Here is a 24,155-nt window from a genome sequence, read left to right as displayed (position 1 = left end):
GGATCTCTTCTCCTCTAGTCTTAGTTCTACTGGATCTCTTCTCCACTAGTCTTAGTTCTACTGGATCTCTTCTCCTCTAGTCTTAGTTCTACTGGATCTCTTCTCCACTAGTCTTAGTTCTACTGGATCTCTTCTCCTCTAGTCTTAGTTCTACTGGATCTCTTCTCCTCTAGTCTTAGTTCTATTGGATCTCTTCTCCTCTAGTCTTAGTTCTACTGGATCTCTTCTCCACTAGTCTTAGTTCTACTGGATCTCTTCTCCTCTAGTCTTAGTTCTACTGGATCTCTTCTCCTCTAGTCTTAGTTCTACTGGATCTCTTCTCCACTAGTCTTAGTTCTACTGGATCTCTTCTCCTCTAGTCTTAGTTCTACTGGATCTCTTCTCCTCTAGTCTTAGTTCTACTGGATCTCTTCTCCACTAGTCTTAGTTCTACTGGATCTCTTCTCCTCTAGTCTTAGTTCTACTGGATCTCTTCTCCTCTAGTCTTAGTTCTACTGGATCTCTTCTCCTCTAGTCTTAGTTCTACTGGATCTCTTCTCCACTAGTCTTAGTTCTACTGGATCTCTTCTCCACTAGTCTTAGTTCTACTGGATCTCTTCTCCACTAGTCTTAGTTCTACTGGATCTCTTCTCCTCTAGTCTTAGTTCTACTGGATCTCTTCTCCTCTAGTCTTAGTTCTACTGGATCTCTTCTCCTCTAGTCTTAGTTCTACTGGATCTCTTCTCCTCTAGTCTTAGTTCTACTGGATCTCTTCTCCACTAGTCTTAGTTCTACTGGATCTCTTCTCCTCTAGTCTTAGTTCTACTGGATCTCTTCTCCACTAGTCTTAGTTCTACTGGATCTCTTCTCCACTAGTCTTAGTTCTACTGGATCTCTTCTCCACTAGTCTTAGTTCTACTGGATCTCTTCTCCTCTAGTCTTAGTTCTACTGGATCTCTTCTCCACTAGTCTTAGTTCTACTGGATCTCTTCTCCTCTAGTCTTAGTTCTACTGGATCTCTTCTCCACTAGTCTTAGTTCTACTGGATCTCTTCTCCTCTAGTCTTAGTTCTACTGGATCTCTTCTCCTCTAGTCTTAGTTCTACTGGATCTCTTCTCCACTAGTCTTAGTTCTACTGGATCTCTTCTCCACTAGTCTTAGTTCTACTGGATCTCTTCTCCTCTAGTCTTAGTTCTACTGGATCTCTTCTCCTCTAGTCTTAGTTCTACTGGATCTCTTCTCCTCTAGTCTTAGTTCTACTGGATCTCTTCTCCTCTAGTCTTAGTTCTACTGGATCTCTTCTCCTCTAGTCTTAGTTCTACTGGATCTCTTCTCCTCTAGTCTTAGTTCTACTGGATCTCTTCTCCACTAGTCTTAGTTCTACTGGATCTCTTCTCCTCTAGTCTTAGTTCTACTGGATCTCTTCTCCACTAGTCTTAGTTCCACTGGATCTCTTCTCCTCTAGTCTTAGTTCTACTGGATCTCTTCTCCTCTAGTCTTAGTTCTATTGGATCTCTTCTCCTCTAGTCTTAGTTCTACTGGATCTCTTCTCCACTAGTCTTAGTTCTACTGGATCTCTTCTCCACTAGTCTTAGTTCTACTGGATCTCTTCTCCTCTAGTCTTAGTTCTACGGGATCTCTTCTCCACTAGTCTTAGTTCTACTGGATCTCTTCTCCTCTAGTCTTAGTTCTACTGGATCTCTTCTCCACTAGTCTTAGTTCTACTGGATCTCTTCTCCTCTAGTCTTAGTTCTACTGGATCTCTTCTCCTCTAGTCTTAGTTCTACTGGATCTCTTCTCCACTAGTCTTAGTTCTACTGGATCTCTTCTCCTCTAGTCTTAGTTCTACTGGATCTCTTCTCCACTAGTCTTAGTTCTACTGGATCTCTTCTCCTCTAGTCTTAGTTCTACTGGATCTCTTCTCCACTAGTCTTAGTTCTACTGGATCTCTTCTCCACTAGTCTTAGTTCTACTGGATCTCTTCTCCACTAGTCTTAGTTCTACTGGATCTCTTCTCCACTAGTCTTAGTTCTACTGGATCTCTTCTCCTCTAGTCTTAGTTCTACTGGATCTCTTCTCCTCTAGTCTTAGTTCTACTGGATCTCTTCTCCTCTAGTCTTAGTTCTACTGGATCTCTTCTCCTCTAGTCTTAGATCTACTGGATCTCTTCTCCTCTAGTCTTAGATCTACTGGATCTCTTCTCCTCTAGTCTTAGTTCTACTGGATCTCGTCTCCTCTAGTCTTAGTTCTACTGGATCTCTTCTCCTCTAGTCTTAGTTCTACTGGATCTCTTCTCCTCTAGTCTTAGTTCTACTGGATCTCTTCTCCACTAGTCTTAGTTCTACTGGATCTCTTCTCCACTAGTCTTAGTTCTACTGGATCTCTTCTCCTCTAGTCTTAGTTCTACTGGATCTCTTCTCCTCTAGTCTTAGTTCTACTGGATATCTTCTCCCCTAGTCTTAGTTCTACTGGATCTCTTCTCCACTAGTCTTAGTTGTCACTATATATAGTCATAGTGTTAGTCTTCATAGATTAGTTTTTATACAGTTTGTCGGTGTAAAATAGGTAGTCGACCAGCATGTTTTAGTTCTAGTCGATGAAATTTACAATGCTTTAAAATAAATTGAATGGACCGACACACACACTGTCCCTTTCTCCTCTGAGAAGAGCACACACACACACACACACACACACACACACACACACACACACACACACACACACACACACACACACACACACACACACACACAGCTGGACGTTGTGTAGAGATGTTAATTATTATTATTAACGATGTGTTAATTATTAATGATGCTAATTAATATGAATGATGTTAACCCTTTGTGTCACCAGGAGGGGAACAGCTTCCTGGTTCTTGATGAGCAGCGTTTTGCCAAAGACATCCTGCCCAAGTTCTTTAAACACAACAATATGGCCTCCTTCATACGACAACTCAACATGTGTAAGTATTATTATTATTAACATAACAAGTTCTTTAAACACAACAATATGGCCTCCATACAACAACTAAACATGTGTAAGTATTATTATTATTATTATTATTATTATTATTATTATTATTAACATAACAAGTTCTTTAAACACAACAATATGGCCTCTTCATACAACTCAACATGTGTAAGTATTATTATTATTATTAACATTGTTATTAACATTAACATCTTTAGGAGTAATAGCTAATCATGTGTTTTGCAAAGATCGGCCTCCTGGTGGCGCTGTAACAGGCCAATGTGAAGTTTTAGGGAAATCGTACGCTGTGTTTGAGGCGTTTGTTTCAAAACGGATGCAAACTTAAGATTCCAATATTGACCAATCAGGATGGAATACCTCAAACCAACAAACAGATCCGTCTTGATCACATGACTATAGAGACCATGTGTACCGATTTATGTGATATTTGGAACATATGAAGGAGTAATATAAAAACATGTGTTTTACATAAGTCGGCCTCCTGGTGGCGCTATAAAAGGCAGATGTGAAAAATGCAGGGCAAAGGTTTTTCCTTGACCTCTAGGGAGTGCTCATACAAAGTTTTACACAGATCGGTGCAGTTATAGATAAAAACACAAATCAGCCTGTTATAGCGCCACCATCTTAGCCAATCAGGATGGAATATGAGAAATGTGAAAGACCCGTTTGGTTTAATGACTATAGAGATACTGTGTACCGATCTGTGTGATGTTTGGACACAATCTGTAGGAGTTCTGTCAATTTTGTTTTGTTGCAAAAATAATTATTATATTAATACCTATATTAATATGTTTATAGATGGGTTTTGTAAGGTGATGCACATGGACACAGGCATGGTTATTATTATAATAATAATATATATATTAATATGTTTATAGATGGGTTTCATAAGGTGATGCATATGGACACGGGCATGGTTATTATTATAATAATAATATATATATTAATATGTTTATAGATGGGTTTCATAAGGTGATGCACATGGACACAGGCATGGTTATTATAATAATAATAATATATATATTAATATGTTTATAGATGGGTTTCATAAGGTGATGCACATGGACACAGGCATGGTTATTATAATAATAATAATATATATATTAATATGTTTATAGATGGGTTTCATAAGGTGATGCACATGGACACGGGCATGGTTATTATTATTATAATAATAATATATATATTAATATGTTTATAGATGGGTTTCATAAGGTGATGCACATGGACACGGGCATGGTTATTATTATAATAATAATAATATATATATTAATATGTTTATAGATGGGTTTCATAAGGTGATGCATATGGACACAGGCATGGTTATTATAATAATAATATATATATTAATATGTTTATAGATGGGTTTCATAAGGTGATGCATATGGACACGGGCATGGTTATTATTATAATAATAATATATATATTAATATGTTTATAGATGGGTTTCATAAGGTGATGCACATGGACACAGGCATGGTTATTATAATAATAATAATATATATATTAATATGTTTATAGATGGGTTTCATAAGGTGATGCACATGGACACAGGCATGGTTATTATAATAATAATAATATATATATTAATATGTTTATAGATGGGTTTCATAAGGTGATGCACATGGACACGGGCATGGTTATTATTATAATAATAATAATATATATATTAATATGTTTATAGATGGGTTTCATAAGGTGATGCACATGGACACAGGCATGGTGAAACAGGAGAGAGATGGACCAGTGGAGTTTCAACATCCTTACTTTAAACACGGACAAGATGAACTGTTACAACACATCAAGAGGAAGGTAGGACTATGGAGGGAGGGAGGGAGGGAGGGAGGGAGAGATAAAGAGGGAAGGAGGGATAGATAGATGGATGGAGGGATAGTTTTTAAACCTTTTTCATACTAACGTTGTGCAGTACTTTATTTTAGAGAGCACCACCTCCCAACAAAGTGTGTGTGTGTGTGTGTGTGTGTGTGTGTGTGTGTGTGTGTGTGTGTGTGTGTGTGTGTGTGTGTGTGTGTGTGTGTGTGTGTGTGTGTGTGTGTGTGTGTGTGTGTGTGTGTGTCAGGTGTCGTCCACTCGTCCTCCAGAGGACAGACAGCTCAGACAGGAGGATCTGTCCAGGCTGTTGTCCAGTGTTCAGACCGTTCATGGGAAACAGGAAGCGGTGGACGCCAGACTGACCGCCATGAAACGGTTTGACTCATTCAGTGCTTTATTAGACAGACATGGGGGCACGGTGGTTGGGGGGGGGGGCGGTGGTGGGGGGGGGTACGGTGGGGCAGTCGGTAGCGTTGTGGCCTCACAGCTAGAAGGTCTTGGGTTCGATTCCCTGCCGGGGGCGCTGGGGGCGTGTCCTCTCCTCCGTGTCATCAGTGCCCATACCCTAGGTGGGGTGGAAGGGCCTTTCTGCCCCAGGGCTACTTAGAGCATTAAGACCTGAAGCTGATTCTACAAATGTCTTCTAAATCACAACAGTATTCTGAAAAAAACGTATGTTTCTGTATCAGTGCTTCTCAAACTGTTTCATGTCAAGGACCCCCACAATGTATTTGGCCGCTGCGCGAGAAAAAAGGACGTCTGCTTCCAAATTCCGCCGATTTTCTCCGTTTTTTTCCCCACGCCGTTTGGTGAACCCCCCAAGGTTGGTGTGCTGCGCTGCTTTTATCTGCCAGATTTGGACGTTCACGGCATACTTTGCACCATCACGGTGCGTTAAAGGAGAATTCCGGACATTTTAAGTGTTATCTTTGATGTGTCGTTACTCACCTACCGACGTAAACAGTGGCATTGTTTATTTCCAGATATTCCCCTGTCGTCATATTTTCAACCTCCTCCGTTGTCATAATGGGAGCGCGTGTCATAGGGAAATTCGTCTATTATAACCGATGCAAAGTTATTTTTTTCTCTACTACTACTCATTGTGGAGTCTGATGATAGTCAAACATGCAGTGAAAGTTCCTGAGAGGCTACCGCTAATGACGAACGAGCTAACGCTAGTTGCTTGTTTCTCAACATGGCAACACCAAGTTGCCAGGTTTGAAAATATGACGACAGGGGAATATCTGGAAATAAACAATGCCACTGTTTACGTCGGTAGGTGAGTAACGACACATCAAAGATAACACTTAAAATGTCCGGAATTCTCCTTTAATCATCGGTGACGAGTGCCTGTAACACAGCCGCTGCTGGCTGCGTGCTGCGAGTCGCAGCGTGTCTGTGTCAGGATGCGAGGCAACACTCACACAATCACGTGCAGCATGCGTCCCCTCCTCCTGCGCCTAATGGCTGTACATGGGGCCGACGCGTGCTTTAGCGTGATTGTGTGAGTGTGGCTTCAGGAAGTAAATTCCTAGCCTCGATCTCCAGGCTTTTATTTTTTAGTTTTGCTAAAAAATAAAAGCTTGGCAATTCCTGTCCCAGCTGTTGGTACGCAAAAGCGCCTCGCGTCGTCTGATGTGCCGCGCATTATCTCATCTGTTTAAGAAAGCAGGTAACTGATATATTGCACTTTTATCTTAGCGCTAAATATACTCTTAGTTGCTTGTTTTAGAAGAGAATTTACTTAATACTTCTGGAGATAATAGTTTCCTTGCCTACCTATGTTGAATGCACTTATTGTAAGTCTCTATGGATAAAAGAGTGCTAAATGACTGTAATGTAATGTCTTTTCTCTGTCTGTCCACTAGGGAGAATGAAGTTTATAAATATAGTTTATAGTTTATATGATGTCTTTTCTCTGTCTGTCCACTAGGGAGAATGAAGCGCTGTGGAGGGAGATGTCAGACCTAAGACAGAAACATGCTCACCAACAACAGCTCATTAAGAAGGTATTTATTATAATGATGATGATAATGATAACAATAACAATAATAATATTGATAATAATGATAATAATATTTTCTGGGGAAGGTTTTAAAAGGCTCTGCAAGTTTGAATTTTTTTTCAGTAGGCCTAATAAATCAGGTAATAAGAATGTACTGTTTTATTACAATTGTGCATCTGCATCCAGAAACACTTTTACTGTATGATTATTGATATCATATTTATATTACATTACGTATTATCCAGTAACACTTACTCAGGGTTTCCTGCAGGAAAAAAGTTAGGCCCGGTGCTAGGCCAGGGGAGCGCGTGCGCAAACAAAATTGTTTGCATTTATTCATTAATTCTGATGAAAAACACGACTACATTATGCTATTGTTAGTCACATTTATTCAACATTGGGTTTGGACACAGGTTTCACTTAGAGCAAAGGTATTATAATATGTTACTCTCTACCTCCCCCTACAGGCTGGTATTATAATATGTTACTCTCTACCTCCCCCTACAGGCTGGTATTATAATATGTTACTCTCTACCTCCCCCTACAGGCTGCTATTATAATATGTTACTCTCTACCTCCCCCTACAGGCTGCTATTATAATATGTTACTCTCTACCTCCCCCTACAGGCTGCTATTATAATAAGTTACTCTCTACCTCCCCCTACAGGCTGGTATTATAATAGGTTACTCTCTACCTCCCCCTACAGGCTGGTATTATAATAGGTTACTCTCTACCTCCCCCTACAGGCTGGTATTATTTGTATGTTTTATAATGTAAACATTTGTATGTTTTATAATGTAAACATTGATATGTTTTATAATGTAAACATTGATATGTTTCATAATGTAAACATTGATATGTTTCATAATGTAAACATTGATATGTTTTATAATGTAAACATTGATATGTTTTATAATGTAAACATTGATATGTTTCATAATGTAAACATGAATTTATTTCCAGCTGATTCACTTCATCGTGACGTTGGTACAGAACAACCACATCCTGAACCTGAAGCGCAAAAGGTAATATAACTCTAGTGGCCAATAGACCCTTATTATAATCTATCTATATCTAATTAGATATGGTTCTGGATTGTGATCTGATATCATCTTGATCTGATATCATCTTGATATGATATATGATATAGAGATGGGACCATATGATAATTACATGTCACGACTATTGTGTCTGTTTTGGGCTCATGTATTTATATATATATTTATATTTTTATGCTACAATGTATTTGTGTAATAATGTATGTATAATAAATGTGTTTGTGAAATAAGTGAAATAAGATCGTACTAAATGCACTCTTAATCCGTCCGGGAAAGTCCGGGAAAGTATTGGTGGAAATTCTTTGGCTATTCAAAAATAGCAGATCTACAAGCTCAGCGCGGCACCGAGTGCCGTGCTTATGAGCTTGTAGATCTGCTATTTTTTTGAAAAATCGTGAACCTTATTTTGTGCACATCTTTGAATATATATATATATATATATATATATATTTTAAAGCGAACATTTGTAACATTTTTAGACAGATCTGTTGTATCAAGTACAGATGGTTTAAGTGGAGATAATTCATCCTAGTGTATTATACGACGGAGGATCATTCCACCATAAATTAAAATATATATTTTAAAGATACGTTTACAATTCCAAAAAGATTCAGGTTGTGGTTAGTTGTAGGAACAGACATATAGAGGATAGTTTTAGGGGGCTTAGATCTATAGATCTATGCCTGATTTATACTTGGCTGTAGCTGGTGTAGTGCACCAGCTACAGCCAAGTATAAAATATAATCTATATGTAATCTATAAAATACATAGATTACAGTTACAAATGGTGAAACAATATAAGAATGTTGTTCATGAAGCGGTTGATGTGTGTGTGTGTGTGTGTGTGTGTGTGTGTGTGTGTGTGTGTGTGTGTGTGTGTGTGTGTGTGTGTGTGTGTGTGTGTGTGTGTGTGTGTGTGTGTGTGTGTGTGTGTGTGTGTGTGTTCCTCCAGACCCATCCTTATGAACAGCAATGGAAAGAAACCGAAATACATCCATCAGATCTATGAGGAGCAGGTCTGTATATATATCTATATATTTTTTTGTTTTAGAGAAGAGAGAAGAGTCTAGGACCTGCGGAGCGTTGTCCAGGGTGTTTTAGAGAAGAGAGAAGAGTCTAGGACGTGTGGAGCGTTGTCCAGAGTGTTTTAGAGAAGAGAGAAGAGTCTAGGACGTGTGGAGCGTTGTCCAGAGTGTTTTAGAGAAGAGAGAAGAGTCTAGGACCTGCGGAGCGTTGTCCAGGGTGTTTTAGAGAAGAGAGAAGAGTCTAGGACGTGTGGAGCGTTGTCCAGAGTGTTTTAGAGAAGAGAGAAGAGTCTAGGACGTGTGGAGCGTTGTCCAGAGTGTTTTAGAGAAGAGAGAAGAGTCTAGGACGTGTGGAGCGTTGTCCAGGGTGTTTTAGAGAAGAGAGAAGAGTCTAGGACGTGTGGAGCGTTGTCCAGGGTGTTTTAGAGAAGAGAGAAGAGTCTAGGACGTGTGGAGCGTTGTCCAGGGTGTTTTCGTGTGGAGCGTTGTCCAGGGTGTTTTAGAGAAGAGAGAAGAGTCTAGGACGTGTGGAGCGTTGTCCAGGGTGTTTTAGAGAAGAGAGAAGAGTCTAGGACGTGTGGAGCGTTGTCCAGAGTGTTTTAGAGAAGAGAGAAGAGTCTAAGACGTGTGGAGCGTTGTCCAGGGTGTTTTAGAGAAGAGAGAAGAGTCTAGGACGTGTGGAGCGTTGTCCAGGGTGTTTTAGAGAAGAGAGAAGAGTCTAGGACGTGTGGAGCGTTGTCCAGGGTGTTTTAGAGAAGAGAGAAGAGTCTAGGACGTGTGGAGCGTTGTCCAGGGTGTTTTAGAGAAGAGAGAAGAGTCTAGGACGTGTGGAGCGTTGTCCAGAGTGTTTTAGAGAAGAGAGAAGAGTCTAGGACGTGTGGAGCGTTGTCCAGAGTGTTTTAGAGAAGAGAGAAGAGTCTAGGACGTGTGGAGCGTTGTCCAGAGTGTTTTAAAGAAGAGAGAAGAGTCTAGGACGTGTGGAGCGTTGTCCAGGGTGTTTTAGAGAAGAGAGAAGAGTCTAGGACGTGTGGAGCGTTGTCCAGGGTGTTTTAGAGAAGAGAGAAGAGTCTAGGACCTGCGGAGCGTTGTCCAGGGTGTTTTAGAGAAGAGAGAAGAGTCTAGGACGTGTGGAGCGTTGTCCAGAGTGTTTTAGAGAAGAGAGAAGAGTCTAGGACGTGTGGAGCGTTGTCCAGAGTGTTTTAGAGAAGAGAGAAGAGTCTAGGACCTGCGGAGCGTTGTCCAGGGTGTTTTAGAGAAGAGAGAAGAGTCTAGGACGTGTGGAGCGTTGTCCAGAGTGTTTTAGAGAAGAGAGAAGAGTCTAGGACGTGTGGAGCGTTGTCCAGAGTGTTTTAGAGAAGAGAGAAGAGTCTAGGACGTGTGGAGCGTTGTCCAGGGTGTTTTAGAGAAGAGAGAAGAGTCTAGGACGTGTGGAGCGTTGTCCAGGGTGTTTTAGAGAAGAGAGAAGAGTCTAGGACGTGTGGAGCGTTGTCCAGGGTGTTTTCGTGTGGAGCGTTGTCCAGGGTGTTTTAGAGAAGAGAGAAGAGTCTAGGACGTGTGGAGCGTTGTCCAGGGTGTTTTAGAGAAGAGAGAAGAGTCTAGGACGTGTGGAGCGTTGTCCAGAGTGTTTTAGAGAAGAGAGAAGAGTCTAAGACGTGTGGAGCGTTGTCCAGGGTGTTTTAGAGAAGAGAGAAGAGTCTAGGACGTGTGGAGCGTTGTCCAGGGTGTTTTAGAGAAGAGAGAAGAGTCTAGGACGTGTGGAGCGTTGTCCAGGGTGTTTTAGAGAAGAGAGAAGAGTCTAGGACGTGTGGAGCGTTGTCCAGGGTGTTTTAGAGAAGAGAGAAGAGTCTAGGACGTGTGGAGCGTTGTCCAGAGTGTTTTAGAGAAGAGAGAAGAGTCTAGGACGTGTGGAGCGTTGTCCAGAGTGTTTTAGAGAAGAGAGAAGAGTCTAGGACGTGTGGAGCGTTGTCCAGAGTGTTTTAAAGAAGAGAGAAGAGTCTAGGACGTGTGGAGCGTTGTCCAGGGTGTTTTAGAGAAGAGAGAAGAGTCTAGGACGTGTGGAGCGTTGTCCAGGGTGTTTTAGAGAAGAGAGAAGAGTCTAGGACGTGTGGAGCGTTGTCCAGGGTGTTTTAGAGAAGAGAGAAGAGTCTAGGACGTGTGGAGCGTTGTCCAGGGTGTTTTAGAGAAGGTTCTGACAGCTGTATATGTGACTCTCTGTGTCTCCTACATGGTTTTATGTGTAAAGTGTATATTATCTGACTGACTCTCTGTGACTCCTCCTCCTCAGTCTGCTGTCAACAGTCTGAACGGCGTAAAGGGGGCGGAGATAACCGATGATGTCATCATATGTGACTTGACGCAGGGGGAGGAGCCAGGAGGAGACGTGACGGATGACATCACAGAGAGCACCCTAAGGGTCCTAGATGAAGGGTGAGACCGTTTATATCTGTCTGTCTGTCTGTCTGTCTGTCTGTCTGTCTGTCTGTCTGTCTGTCTGTCTGTCTGTCTGTCTGTCTCTCTCTCAGGCTAGCTGGTCTGTCTGTCTGTCTGTCTCTCTCTCAGTCTAGCTGTCTGTCTGTCTGTCTGCCTGCCTGCCTGCCTGCCTGTCTGTCTGTCTCTCTCTCAGCCTAGCTGTCTGTCTGTCTCTCAGTCTAGCTGTCAGAGTTTAATATCATAATGTACTCACCAGTGCCAGCGTTTTATTGTAGTTTTTTTGTTTTTTTCATGTCGCCACAGACCTCGCTAAATACGTTAAAAGTGCGCGTTCATTTGGTTCTAAACACACAGGGGATCTGTGTGAAACGAGCAGTGAAGACCGCTTCGCTTTGCGATCCGCCATCTTGAAGCTACAGCGGTGAACGCTAAACAGTGATCAGCGAGGAGAAAAACAACAACCGAGATAATCGACTTATAGGTTTAGTCCTAGACAGGAAGCGGATCGAAAAAACGGAACCCGGATAATTCCGTTTCCGGTGGTGCTACCGGAAACGGAAGTGGATCGAAAATTTCAGAAAGTGCGCTTTTTGTTCCTTTCGAAAAAAGAAAAAAAAAACACCACTTCGCATAGATCTACGCGATTGGCAGTCAATGTGTTAATGGGTTAAAAAACGTTATAAATGTTACCGTTTCCAAAATAGCCAGTTCAATGTGTGTGTGTGTGTGTGTGTGTGTGTGTGTGTGTGTGTGTGTGTGTGTGTGCGTGTGTGTGCGTGTGAGAGAGAGAGAATGTAATGCGCATACACACACACACACGCCGATGGAGGAGGAAACCATGCAAGGCACCAACCTGCTCATCAGGAGTAATTAGGGGTTCAGTGTCAAACGGTCTTGTGAGTCATGTGACTGTCAAAAAAGGCTTTTTATTTTCCGTACCGTTTGCCTGTAATCGACTTCAAAGATTTGCGGCTGGTAACTAATACAGTGTTGGGTGAGTTAACTAATACAGTCTTGGGTAAGCCACCCGGCCTGGTGAAGACCTGCCCATTCTCCTAGTAGTGTATGTGTGATGAGCTGCAGGTCATTTAGTGGTTCTGCTTTGTTGTGTGTCTCACTGTTCCTGTAGAGATGTGGAGGTCGTGGAGGTGGAAGCAGCAGACATAACAGATCTACAAGCAGCAGACATAACAGATCTACAAGCTCACAACATGGACGAGACGGAGAGGAGGGGTAAGGCTCTGTCAACAATCATTACATCATCCATTAACTAGCCATGGATACACGACGGTCGTCTGTCTCTGAACTTCAACCTGGTGTTTGCACTTTCTCCATTTACAGCCCAGCCCGTACATACAGCCTACAGAAACCTTCATATTTCAAATATAAAGCTTCTCCCCATGGCAACGGATGTTACATTTATGTACCCTCAGAAGTACCTATATCATCCGTATTGTTCAATAAAAGGCATTTTAATCCGATTGATGGCCATTATCTCCGTATTTTCTCCATATGCTTTCAACTGCGTGTCCCTATCGGTTGGTAGGTGTATTTCACTCTGATACATTATAACTCTATGAAAAATTTGCCACCGATCGGATTAAAATGCTTTTTATTGAGCAATACGGAAGATACGGATACTTCTGAGAGGCCCTGTACATAATTGTAACATCCGTGGCCATGGGGTAAGCACTTTATATTTGAAATCTGAACGTTTATATAGATGGAGAAAGTGCAAACACCAGGTTGAAGTTGATCCAAGACTACAGTAGCAGTTAATAGATAGACGAACAAATGAATTAATATTCTTTTAATGTGCGGAATCCGAAACAGGCAGCGCTGTTTATTATTGTTTTTGTCACGATCACGTGATTAATATTATTGACACCACCTGGGCGAGTGAGTCGTTTAACTTTCCCGACGTTAAGCTGTGTATGTGTTCAACTACAGCCCTGCAGCCTTGCAGTTTAAAGGGATTGTAGGCGATTCAGAGATAAACAAAGGAAAAAAATCCAGCATTTCGTTTCCCCGACCACCAGCGGGTGTCGCACGGAGGACTTCCATAGAGTCAAGGAGACTTCTAAACCGTCCATGCCGAATATAGGTTACTTTATTCGGATACAATTCGCGGAACTGCCCGCCCCTGCCGGTTCTCTGAATTTTTATTTTTAAATAGGCTCTTTCATGACAAATTGACCACATATATGAAGTTAAACAACTAAATTCTATCAAAACGCTGTCTGAAAAGTAAATTATGTGCATCAAAAACGAAGTTTGAGAGCATTTTAAAACCGAAAGTAAAAAGTCCACACGGACACGGACGCGCACGGATGCGCACATGCGTGCGTTAATTTACGGACCGGATACCCGGATGTTTAACCTAAATAGTAGGGAAAATACGGATTTCAGAAAGAGGAGTGTTTTTCAATGCAGGAAAACACCCCAGCATCATTATATAGTGGCTGATAGAGGGGAAAAAATGCAAAATATATATATAGAGGTATTTTTCAAATACAGGCTTAATGTTGCCAACTATACCTTTAAGTGCAGAGTTCAGCTTGAGAAAAGTGGTGAAAGATGCACCCTCCAACTGTTTTCTGGGTACATGGAATCTGTTGCTGGTTCATAGTCACCATTGCGTTATTCCTATTCTTGCTATTATGTTGCAAATGACTGTGTGTGTGTGTGTGTGTGTGGGCGAAATAACACTGACAGCTATGACAGGTGACGGAAGCTTGCCAGACCGTATGTCAGCTTAACAACGGTTGCTAACCTAGCATCGGACAATCGCTTTAGGGGTGGGGTTTAGCGAAGGGTCCATTGCCCTCTATAACTAAAATTAGCAATTTAAAAAAATAAATATTTAATTTATTTTAGAGACGGTTCATCTTTCACTCAAGAGGAACAATGCCCGTCGCAGGTTGATGGTCATTTGTCAAAAGAATATATATGTATATTGTTTTGATCACCAACCATCATCAACCTGCGACGGGCGATGCTCCTCTTGAGTGAAAGATGAACTGTTTCTAAAATAAATACAATATTTAAGGTGTTTTTGATTTTATATTTTAGTTATAGAGTTACTTTAATGTTTAAAAACGCAACAACTTACATGTTGTAATCCTGACAGCCCTGGAGCCCAACAGCTTTCTGCAGATCAACAAGCCCTCTAGCAGCTCTCTGCAGATCAACAAGCCCTCTAGCAGCTCTCTGCAGATCAACAAGCCCTCTAGCAGCTCTCTGCAGATCAACAAACCCTCTAGCAGCTCTCTGCAGATCAACAAACCCTCTAGCAGCTCTCTGCAGATCAACAAGCCCTCTAGCAGCTCTCTGCAGATCAACAAGCCCTCTAGCAGCTCTCTGCAGATCAACAAGCCCTCGGGTGGTCTCAGCGCTGAAGACCCCTTCAAGATGATGGACTCCATCATGAACGACAGCAACGCTGCCATCTCACAGAACATCAACCTGCTGGGGAAGTACGTTCAACCACACACACGCACACACGCACACACACACACACACACACACACACACACACACACACACACACACGGACAGGGACAGGCTGCAGGTTGAAAAAACTCTCAGCTCTGAACTCGATACGATCCTCATCTGGCTCTCTGATAACAAACTGTCAACTATCATTACACCTGGGAAAAACTGAATCCATTCTCTTTGGGTCTAGCTTTAACCTCAGCCAGGCCGAGAGCTTCACATCTGGCACATCAGACGACGCGAGGCGCTTTTGCGTACCAACAGCTGGGGGAGTGTAAAACCCTACTCTCTTTAAAAACTGCCCTAAAAGAATACATTCAGGAGGCTGCAATTCCAAACTGGACCCTGTCAAAGGCTTAACTCATTGAGTGCTATTCACGTGTTTCACGTGTTTTACCGCTATGGTGCAACGTGCCAATCACGTGTTTCACGGGTTTTACCGCTATGGTGCAACGTGCCAATCACGTGTTTCACGCGTTTTTTAAAAAATAGTAAAAAACAAACTTTTGGAAAAATAAGTTCAGAACCCAAGATATCATTATCTTAAGATTTGCAGCTCCATCCACTCCTTGTTTAACTTATAACTGAAAAGGGCTGTATCTCGCTTCCTAAGCACTTTTTATTTCTTTGAAAAACTCTCTGGCACTGGGACAACATAGCCAGAAATAATTCTGGCACTCAGTGAGTTAACCTAACCCCTTTAATAAAGTATTCAATCAATCAATCAAAAGTCAGACAGACAGACAGTAGACGTTCTTGTGCAGACATGAGTCAAATGTTATCGATGATCATGAAGTCAAACTATTGATGATCATGAAGTCAAACTATTGATGATCATGAAGTCAAACTATTGATGATCATGAAGTCAAACTATTGATGATCATGAAGTCAAACTATTGATGATCATGAAGTCAAACTATTGATGATCATGAAGTCAAACTATTGATGATCATGAAGTCAAACTTTATTGTTGATCATGAAGTCAAACGTTATTGTTGATCATGAAGTCAAACTATTGATGATACTCAGTGTTGTGCTAGTTACTGAAAACCAGTAACTAGTTACCATTACTAGTTACTTCATTTAAAAGTAACTCAGTTACTTTACTAGTTACTTACACCAAAAGGTAATGCGTTACTGTGAAAAGTAACTTTTTAGTTACTTAAAAAAAAAGGGCTCCCATTATTGCCCTTATAGCCTTCATTTCAGTACTGTTATTGCATTGGAGAATAATACAATCTGTTGATCAACATGACATGCATTTGCATCACTGAACTCTGCTAAGCAATGTGGTCTATACCAGGGGTCGCGCTATAGGATTGTAACCTGCTGGTCCCAATGTCCGGAATGATTCAAATTTATCAGACATCTGATAAAAAATACCGGTCATAATTATGTTTAACACATTGATTGCCAGAGTTATTTCAGATTTTTTGCAGTTTATTGCCAGAGATTTTTCATTGAAAAAAAAAAAAAGTACTCAGGAGCTGAGATACAAAATTTTAAAGTTTTAAGTTAACAAGGAAGTGGATAGGAGTCTAGATCTTCGACTAATCATATCTCCTTGGTCTTTGGGTCAAATAAAAAAATAAATAAAAAATATATATTTTCTCGATCTTGGCAATGAAGTGATGGATTTTAAAAACGAGTAAAAACGAGTTAACTCGTTCTTGGCAATCAATGTGTTAAGCATTAATTACAAGCAGGTGTGTAAATACAGCCTAACACTTAGGCCTACAGCATTATATTTTGGATTGAGCTATTTGAACATGAACCATGATGAACGAGTAATATACACATTTTATACACAGTAGCAGGGTCATCTTGCACAAATACATTAATTACCTACACTACCATTTGCGCCTGGCAATCTCTGCTTCTCACCCATTGACTTGCATGTTAAATGATGGCTTTTCCCCTTAAAAATAATCGATCATTTCAGGAGCAAGAGCTTCAAAATCTCTTCTAAATCTAGTCAACAAGGCCTGCAGTAGGCTATGCACTGGAAAATGTGCATGACATTATTTCAATAAACTAAAAACATGGGAAATGTTAGAGGGAGTAATAGCCATGGATACACGACGGTCGACTGTCACGACCGTCATGGATGAACTTCAACCTGGTGTTTGCACTTTCTCCATTTATGGCCCGGCCCGTACATCTACATAAACGTTCATATTTCAAATATAAAGCTTATCCCATGGCCACGGATGTTACATGTATATACGGGCTCTCAGAAGTACCTGTGTCATCCGTATTGTTCAATAAAAAGCATTTTAATCTGAACGTTTATATAGATGTATGGACCGTAAATGGAGAAAGTGCAAACACCAGGATGAAGGTGATCCTTGACTGTAACAGGAGTTTTCATGTACCGCAGCGACTGCAGTAGCAGTTAATAAATAGACGAACAAATGAATTAATATACTTTAACGTGCGGAATCCGAAACAGGCAGCGCTGTGATTCTGAATTTTGTTACGATTACGGTGATTAGTAGCCTATTATTGACACCACCTGGGCGAGTGAGTCGTGTAACTTTCCCGACGTTAAGCTGTGTGTGTTCAACAACACAGCCATGCAGCCTTGCAGTTTAAGTGCAGATTTCAGCTTGGGAAAAGCAGCCTCCAAAGGGTTTTGGTACGTGGTTCATAGTCACCATTGCGTTATCGTGGTATTCCTAGTCCCAGAAACACACACAGCTGTTAAGAGAGAGAGAAAGAAAGAGAGAGAGAGAGAGAGAGAGAGAGAGAGACCTTGCATAGCCACTCACAGCGCATCTCCGCATGTGACACAGTCACACAGACTGGTGTAAAGTAAATAAGTACATTTACTCAAGTACTGTACTTAAGTACAATTCTCAGTCACTGTTCGCCTCGCTGTATATATAAATACTATATAAAAAATAACGGAGTAACGCACCATGTAGTAACGGTAACTGAGTTACTGAATTAAAAAAAGAATGCGTTAGAGTATTAGTTACTGAAAAAAGTAACGGCGTTACAGTAACGCGTTACTTGTTACTTGTTAGTCCCAACACTGATGATACTGAAGTCAAACTATTGATTATAACTATTGATGATCATGAAGTCAAACTTTATTATTAAACATGCATGGCGTGATAAAACATGGTCGGTTGGGAAGTGATGCATTGTTAGATTTGCTACTCAGTACAATTATGGAGAAATAAAGAAAAACAACATTCTTGAGTGAACACCCTTCTGAGTTAGATTAACACTAATGTGTACAAATGAATTAATTTAAATATAAATGTTGTTGTGTTTTCAGGGTGGAGCTGATGGACTACCTGGACAGCATTGACTGTAGTCTGGAAGACTTCCAGGCCATGTTGTTCTGCAAACACTTCACTGATGAGGTAATATAACTATATATCATTTATATGTAACTGTATATATATATATATATATATATATATATATATATATATATATATATATATATATATATATATATATATATATATATATATATAAAAACTATAACTATTTAATACCATGTTGTTCTTTAAACACTTTACTGATGAGGTAATATAACTATATATCATTTATATGTAACTGTGTATATATATATATATAGTTTTATATATATATATAAAAAAAACTAACTATTTAATACCATGTTGTTCTGCAAACACTTCACTGATGAGGTAATATAACTATATATCATTTATATGTAACTGTGTATATATATATATATAGTTTTATATATATATATAAAAAAAACTAACTATTTAATACCATGTTGTTCTTTAAACACTTTACTGATGAGGTAATATAACTATATATACTAGACCATACCCGGTGAAGTGCGCAGGCGAAAGTAGTTGCAAACGTGGGGTTATTGCGCCAACCTGTTTCTATTGTAGGACTTTGTGTGTGAACTTCCATTTCTATGCTGATGATACCCAGCTGTATCTTTCGGTAGCTCCAGACGACCCCTGTGCTCTAGACCCATTGTTGACCTTTCTGTCCAGTATAAAATGCTGGATGAGTGAGAACTTTCTTAAGCTAAATGAGGATAAAACAGAAGTTCTCATAATTGGCTCCAGTGAGCAGAGAGAATCAATAATAAGTAGACTTGGTAACCTGGCTGTTGAAGGTAACACCATAGTAAAGAACCTGGGGGTTATTATCGATTCTGAATTGAATTTTAATACACACATTAATCATGTCACCAAGATTGCTTTCTTTCATCTTAGAAATATTGCGCGAATTAGAGACTATCTGTCGTTAGACAATGCAAAAACGTTGATCCACGCTTTTGTTTTCTCTCGGCTTGATTACTGCAACGCACTCTACTCTGGCCTGCCAAAGAAAACAACTGACAGATTACAACTTGTTCAAAATGCGGCAGCCAGAATTTTAACTAAAACTAGGATGAGAGAACATATCACTCCAGTTCTAGCTTCACTACACTGGCTCCCGGTTGTTTTTAGGATTCTAAAATTATTGTAATAGTTTATAAAGCTCTAAATGGTCTGGCACCTTCCTACCTCTATGACTGCCTAGAGAGATATGTTCCAAGTGCTGACCTGCTCGAGGTGCCTACAATGACATATAAAAAATACGGTGAAGCAGCATTCTGCTTTTACGGACCGACAGTGTGGAATAAACTCCCATTACACCTAAGACAGGCAGCCTCTGTCGATAGCTTTAAAGCACAGCTCAAGACCTATTTCTTCACTCTTGCTTTTAGCTGATTCTTTGGTTGATTTTTAATTCCTCACTGTATTGCCTATTTTAATGTTGTTTTATGCTTTTGCTTTTATTTTATTTTATTTTTGTTTGCTTTATTGTTAAATTGGTTGTAACTGTAATTGTATTCTTGCTCTGTAAAGCACTTTGAGCTGCATTTCATGTCATGAAAGGTGCTATACAATTAAAGTTTATTATTATTATTATTATTATTGTAGGACTTTGTGGTTTCTAATGGTTGTAATGGTTCTATTGTAGGACTATATGGTTTCTAATGGTTCTATTGTAGGACTTAGTGGTTTCTAATGGTTGTAATGGTTCTATTGTAGGACTTTGTGGTTTCTAATGGTTCTATTGTAGAACTTTGTGGTTTCTAATGGTTCTAATGGTTCTATTGTAGGACTTTGTGGTTTCTAATGGTTCTAATGGTTCTATTGTAGGACTTTGTGGTTTCTAAGGACTGCAGTGAACAGCTGATCAGAGACACGTTGGAGACGGAACACAATACAGGTGAGTCTGCTGACCGGAATGTGTTTGAAAGCAACAATAACAACAATAACATGATCATGTTAACATACAGTTATATGTAGAGTTAATAACATGATCATGTTAACATACAGTTATATGTAGAGTTAACAATAACATGATCATGTTAACAATGATCATAACAGACATCCTGGGTGTGTGAGCTATAGGAGTCATCATGAAAGGGAAGGAAGAAAAAGAGATCTACATCTACATATTTCCTCATAGCATATCCATGCGTAGTCAAAGCGCTGAGCTTGGACTACGTACGCACCTGGTTTAGTACAGTTCCTGGAGCGAGGGGAGCTCGCCTCCCGTTGTGCGTTCTACTGACGGACCGCCCGCTGTAGGCTTTTATTTTCCCGGGCCTAGGGTGGAGCTCATGCCTCCTTCAATGCATGAGAGCCAACTGACCTCCTTGTCACCTGACAGGGGGGAGTTTCCCCGGTAGGATGTAGCGCGTGGAAGGAACACGTTATTCCAACCAGTTCCCTTCCCCTCCATCAGGCGTATAGTGACCAGGATTACTGCATGTTTTTGTGAGGGTACCTACCCTAGGGGACACGGGGAGAACATGCAAACTCCACACAGAGTAGGCCCTTTCACCAACCCCACCTAGGGTATGGGCGCTGGTGACACGGAGGAGAGGACACGCCCCCAGCGTCCCCGGCGGGGACCCAGGACCTTCTAGCTGTGAGGCGACAGCGCTACCGACTGCGCCACCGTGCCCCCAACTGACCTCATCTCTGTAGGCAGACTCATCGTTGTTGATAATCCCACCTCTCACTGTGGTGTGTCATCACTGTGGTGTGTCATCACTGTGGTGTCATCACTGTGGTGTCATCAGCGTATACTTCAGGATGGTGTAGGAGTCATGCGTGTTCAGGGAGTAGAGGAGAGGGCTCAGCACGCACCCTTGAAGTGCTCCAGAGGGTCAGATGTGATGCGCACCATCGCTCCGCCCCCTCTGTGTTCCTATTGGCTGGGCTTTAAAAAGCCTTAACTCCAGTTCCCAGCATAGTTAACTTCCCAAACTTGCTTGGTGCACTTAGACGGGCAATATGGACAGTGCGTAATTGCTTAAGCCCCACCCCCTCTGTGTTCCTATTGGCTGCCATTAAATCCCTTTCCCAGCATGCTGATATTCGAAACTTGCTAGGTGCACTTAGACGGCCAATAGGGACAGGCTGTAATTGCTTAAGCCTTGCCCCCTCTTTGTTCTTATTGGCTGGGCTTAAACTGCCATAACTCCAATTCCCAGCATGCTAAACTTCAGAAACTTGCTAGGTGAACTTATACGGCCAATAGGGACAGGCTGTAATTGCTTAAGCCCCGTCCCCTCTGTGTTCCTATTGGCTGGGCTTTAAACAGCCATAACTCCAGTTCCCATCATGGTAAACTTCCCGAACTTGCTAGGTGCACTTAGACAGCCAATAGGGACAGGCTGTAATTGCTTAAGCCCCGCCCCCTCTGTGTTCCTGTTGAGCAGCCTTGAAATTTATGGACAGGGATTTAACATTGTTCCTCTAGTTCATATAGCTTCATGAAATTAACTCATCAAAGGCACCACTCACTTCACACTGTTTTTCTCCTCCAGATAAGCAGCTGATCCAGTACACACAGTGCCCCCTGCTGGCCTTCCTGGACGGCAGCGGTGTGGAGCAGCAGGCCTCCTCCATAGCGCCCCCTACAGACCTGCTCCTAAACTCCTCTACAGCGCCCCCTACAGACCTGCTCCTAAACTCCTCTACAGCGCCCCCTACAGACCTGCTCCTACACTCCTCTACAGCGCCCCCTACAGACCTGCTCCTACACTCCTCTACAGCGCCCCCTACAGACCTGCTCCTACACTCCTCTACAGCGCCCCCTACAGACCTGCTCCTACACTCCTCTACAGCGCCCCCTACAGACCTGCTCCTAAACTCCTCTACAGCGCCCCCTACAGACCTGCTCCTACACTCCTCTACAGCGCCCCCTACAGACCTGCTCCTAAACTCCTCTACAGCGCCCCCTACAGACCTGCTCCTAAACTCCTCTACAGCGCCCCCTACAGACCTGCTCCTACACTCCTCTACAGCGCCCCCTACAGACCTGCTCCTAAACTCCTCTACAGCGCCCCCTACAGACCTGCTCCTACACTCCTCTACAGCGCCCCCTACAGACCTGCTCCTAAACTCCTCTACAGCGCCCCCTACAGACCTGCTCCTAAACTCCTCTACAGCGCCCCCTACAGACCTGCTCCTAAACTCCTCTACAGCGCCCCCTACAGACCTGCTCCTACACTCCTCTACAGCGCCCCCTACAGACCTGCTCCTAAACTCCTCTACAGCGCCCCCTACAGACCTACTACTACACTCCTCTACAGCGCCCCCTACAGACCTGCTCCTACACTCCTCCATAGCGCCCCCTACAGACCTACTCCTAAACTCCTCTACAGCGCCCCCTACAGACCTGCTCCTACACTCCTCCTACTACTCCACAGCGCCCCCTACAGACCTGCTGGAGGAGCGGCAGGAGCAGAGAGCTCCTCGCAGCTCCTCCCTCATCCGTCTGGAGCCTCTGACCGAGGCTGAGGCCAGCGAGGAAACCCTGTTTTACCTGTGTGAGCTGTCCCCACAGCGCCCTCTAGAGGACACTGTGTGAACTGTCCTCTAGCGCCCTCTAGAGGACACTGTGTGAGCTTTCCCCACAGCGCCCTCTAGAGGACACTGTGTGAACTGTCCTCTAGCGCCCTCTAGAGGACACTGTGTGAACTGTCTCCTAAGCGCCCTCTAGAGGACACTGTGTGAACTGTCTCCTAAGCGCCCTACTAGAGGACACTGTGTGAGCTGTCTCCTGAGCGCCCTCTAGAGGACACTGTGTGAACTGTCTCCTAAGCGCCCTCTAGAGGACACTGTGTGAGCTGTCTCCTGAGCGCCCTCTAGAGGACACTGTGTGAACTGTCTCCTAAGCGCCCTACTAGAGGACACTGTGTGAACTGTCTCCTGAGCGCCCTCTAGAGGACACAGGCGCCCCTGTCTACCAGGGGACAGCCTGTCTTTGCGCCAGTCACACTGTTTAATAGGGTTGCTCCGATACCGATACTGGTTTCGGTACTCGTGTACCTACTCGTGTATCTACTTGTGTATCTACTCTTGTATCTACTCGTGTACCTACTCATGTACCTACTCTTGTACCTACTCTTGTACCTACTCGTGTACCTACTCGTGTACCTACTCGTGTACCTACTCATGTACCTACTCTTGTACCTACTCGTGTACCTACTCGTGTACCTACTCATGTACCTACTCTTGTACCTACTCTTGTACCTACTCGTGTACCTACTCGTGTACCTACTCGTGTACCTACTCGTGTACCTACTCGTGTACCTACTCGTGTACCTACTCGTGTACCTACTCATGTACCTACTCTTGTACCTACTCGTGTACCTACTCGTGTACCTACTCGTGTACCTACTCGTGTACCTACTCGTGTACCTACTCTTGTACCTACTCGTGTACCTACTCGTGTACCTACTCGTGTACCTACTCGTGTACCTACTCTTGTACCTACTCTTGTACCTACTCGTGTACCACGCTGAGCAAGACCTGGGCTGTTGGTTGTCTAGGAAGTGACAACCGGAAACGGTTGAATTTGACGGAGCCCAAGGAAATGACGTTGATGCTTTACAAATCTATTTACATTCTCCATGAATGAAACGAGTGTTGTGATTGGTCAAAAAATACTCAGGACTTCCTAGACACTCGCTGCTTTAGGTCGTGACCAGGCTCTTCTTTTCGCAGATGAGTGAGGCTGGGACCGAGGCAAAAAGGTCTCGATACTCTGACCCGATACCAAAACATTGACGGCCGCTGGTATTTACATCACATTGTTAACAGCTGTGCTCAAAATGGAGTACTAGTACTCGTACTCGGTCTGAAAAAAAAGGTAACGGAGCATCTCTACAGTTTAACTTTTACTAGTTATCCTAGTAGTTATCCACTAACTACTAGTTATTAGTGTGGTTGCCCGAATGGGCAACCAGACTATTGTTATAGAGAAACTTTATTTCTAGATAAACTTTATTTCGGGCTGCATCTCCTCCCACAGTTTATTTTTCC

General features: G+C 42.2%; 1 protein-coding gene across 1 annotated transcript in view; it reads left to right on the top strand.

Moving 5' to 3' along the window:
- The window catches only part of LOC308081089 (heat shock factor protein 2-like), a 25,868-nt gene extending 2,554 nt beyond the window's left edge, over positions 1-23,314 (top strand). The window contains exons 2-13 of the mRNA XM_080457487.1: positions 2,833-2,941; positions 4,655-4,782; positions 5,051-5,178; positions 6,737-6,812; positions 7,773-7,834; positions 8,820-8,883; positions 11,177-11,319; positions 12,452-12,555; positions 14,453-14,798; positions 18,104-18,191; positions 19,971-20,040; positions 21,653-23,314. Of these exons, the coding sequence (XP_080313613.1) occupies positions 2,833-2,941; positions 4,655-4,782; positions 5,051-5,178; positions 6,737-6,812; positions 7,773-7,834; positions 8,820-8,883; positions 11,177-11,319; positions 12,452-12,555; positions 14,453-14,798; positions 18,104-18,191; positions 19,971-20,040; positions 21,653-22,698 (2,364 nt within the window). The 3' untranslated portion in view covers positions 22,699-23,314. The remainder of the gene's footprint in view (positions 1-2,832; positions 2,942-4,654; positions 4,783-5,050; positions 5,179-6,736; positions 6,813-7,772; positions 7,835-8,819; positions 8,884-11,176; positions 11,320-12,451; positions 12,556-14,452; positions 14,799-18,103; positions 18,192-19,970; positions 20,041-21,652) is intronic.
- Positions 23,315-24,155: the final 841 nt, after the last annotated feature.

The sequence above is a fragment of the Gymnoscopelus braueri genome (genome assembly GCF_963280865.1).
Source record: "Gymnoscopelus braueri genome assembly, contig: SCAFFOLD_55, whole genome shotgun sequence".
Classification (NCBI taxonomy): domain Eukaryota; kingdom Metazoa; phylum Chordata; class Actinopteri; order Myctophiformes; family Myctophidae; genus Gymnoscopelus; species Gymnoscopelus braueri.
This window is presented reverse-complemented; position numbering and strand designations above follow the sequence as displayed.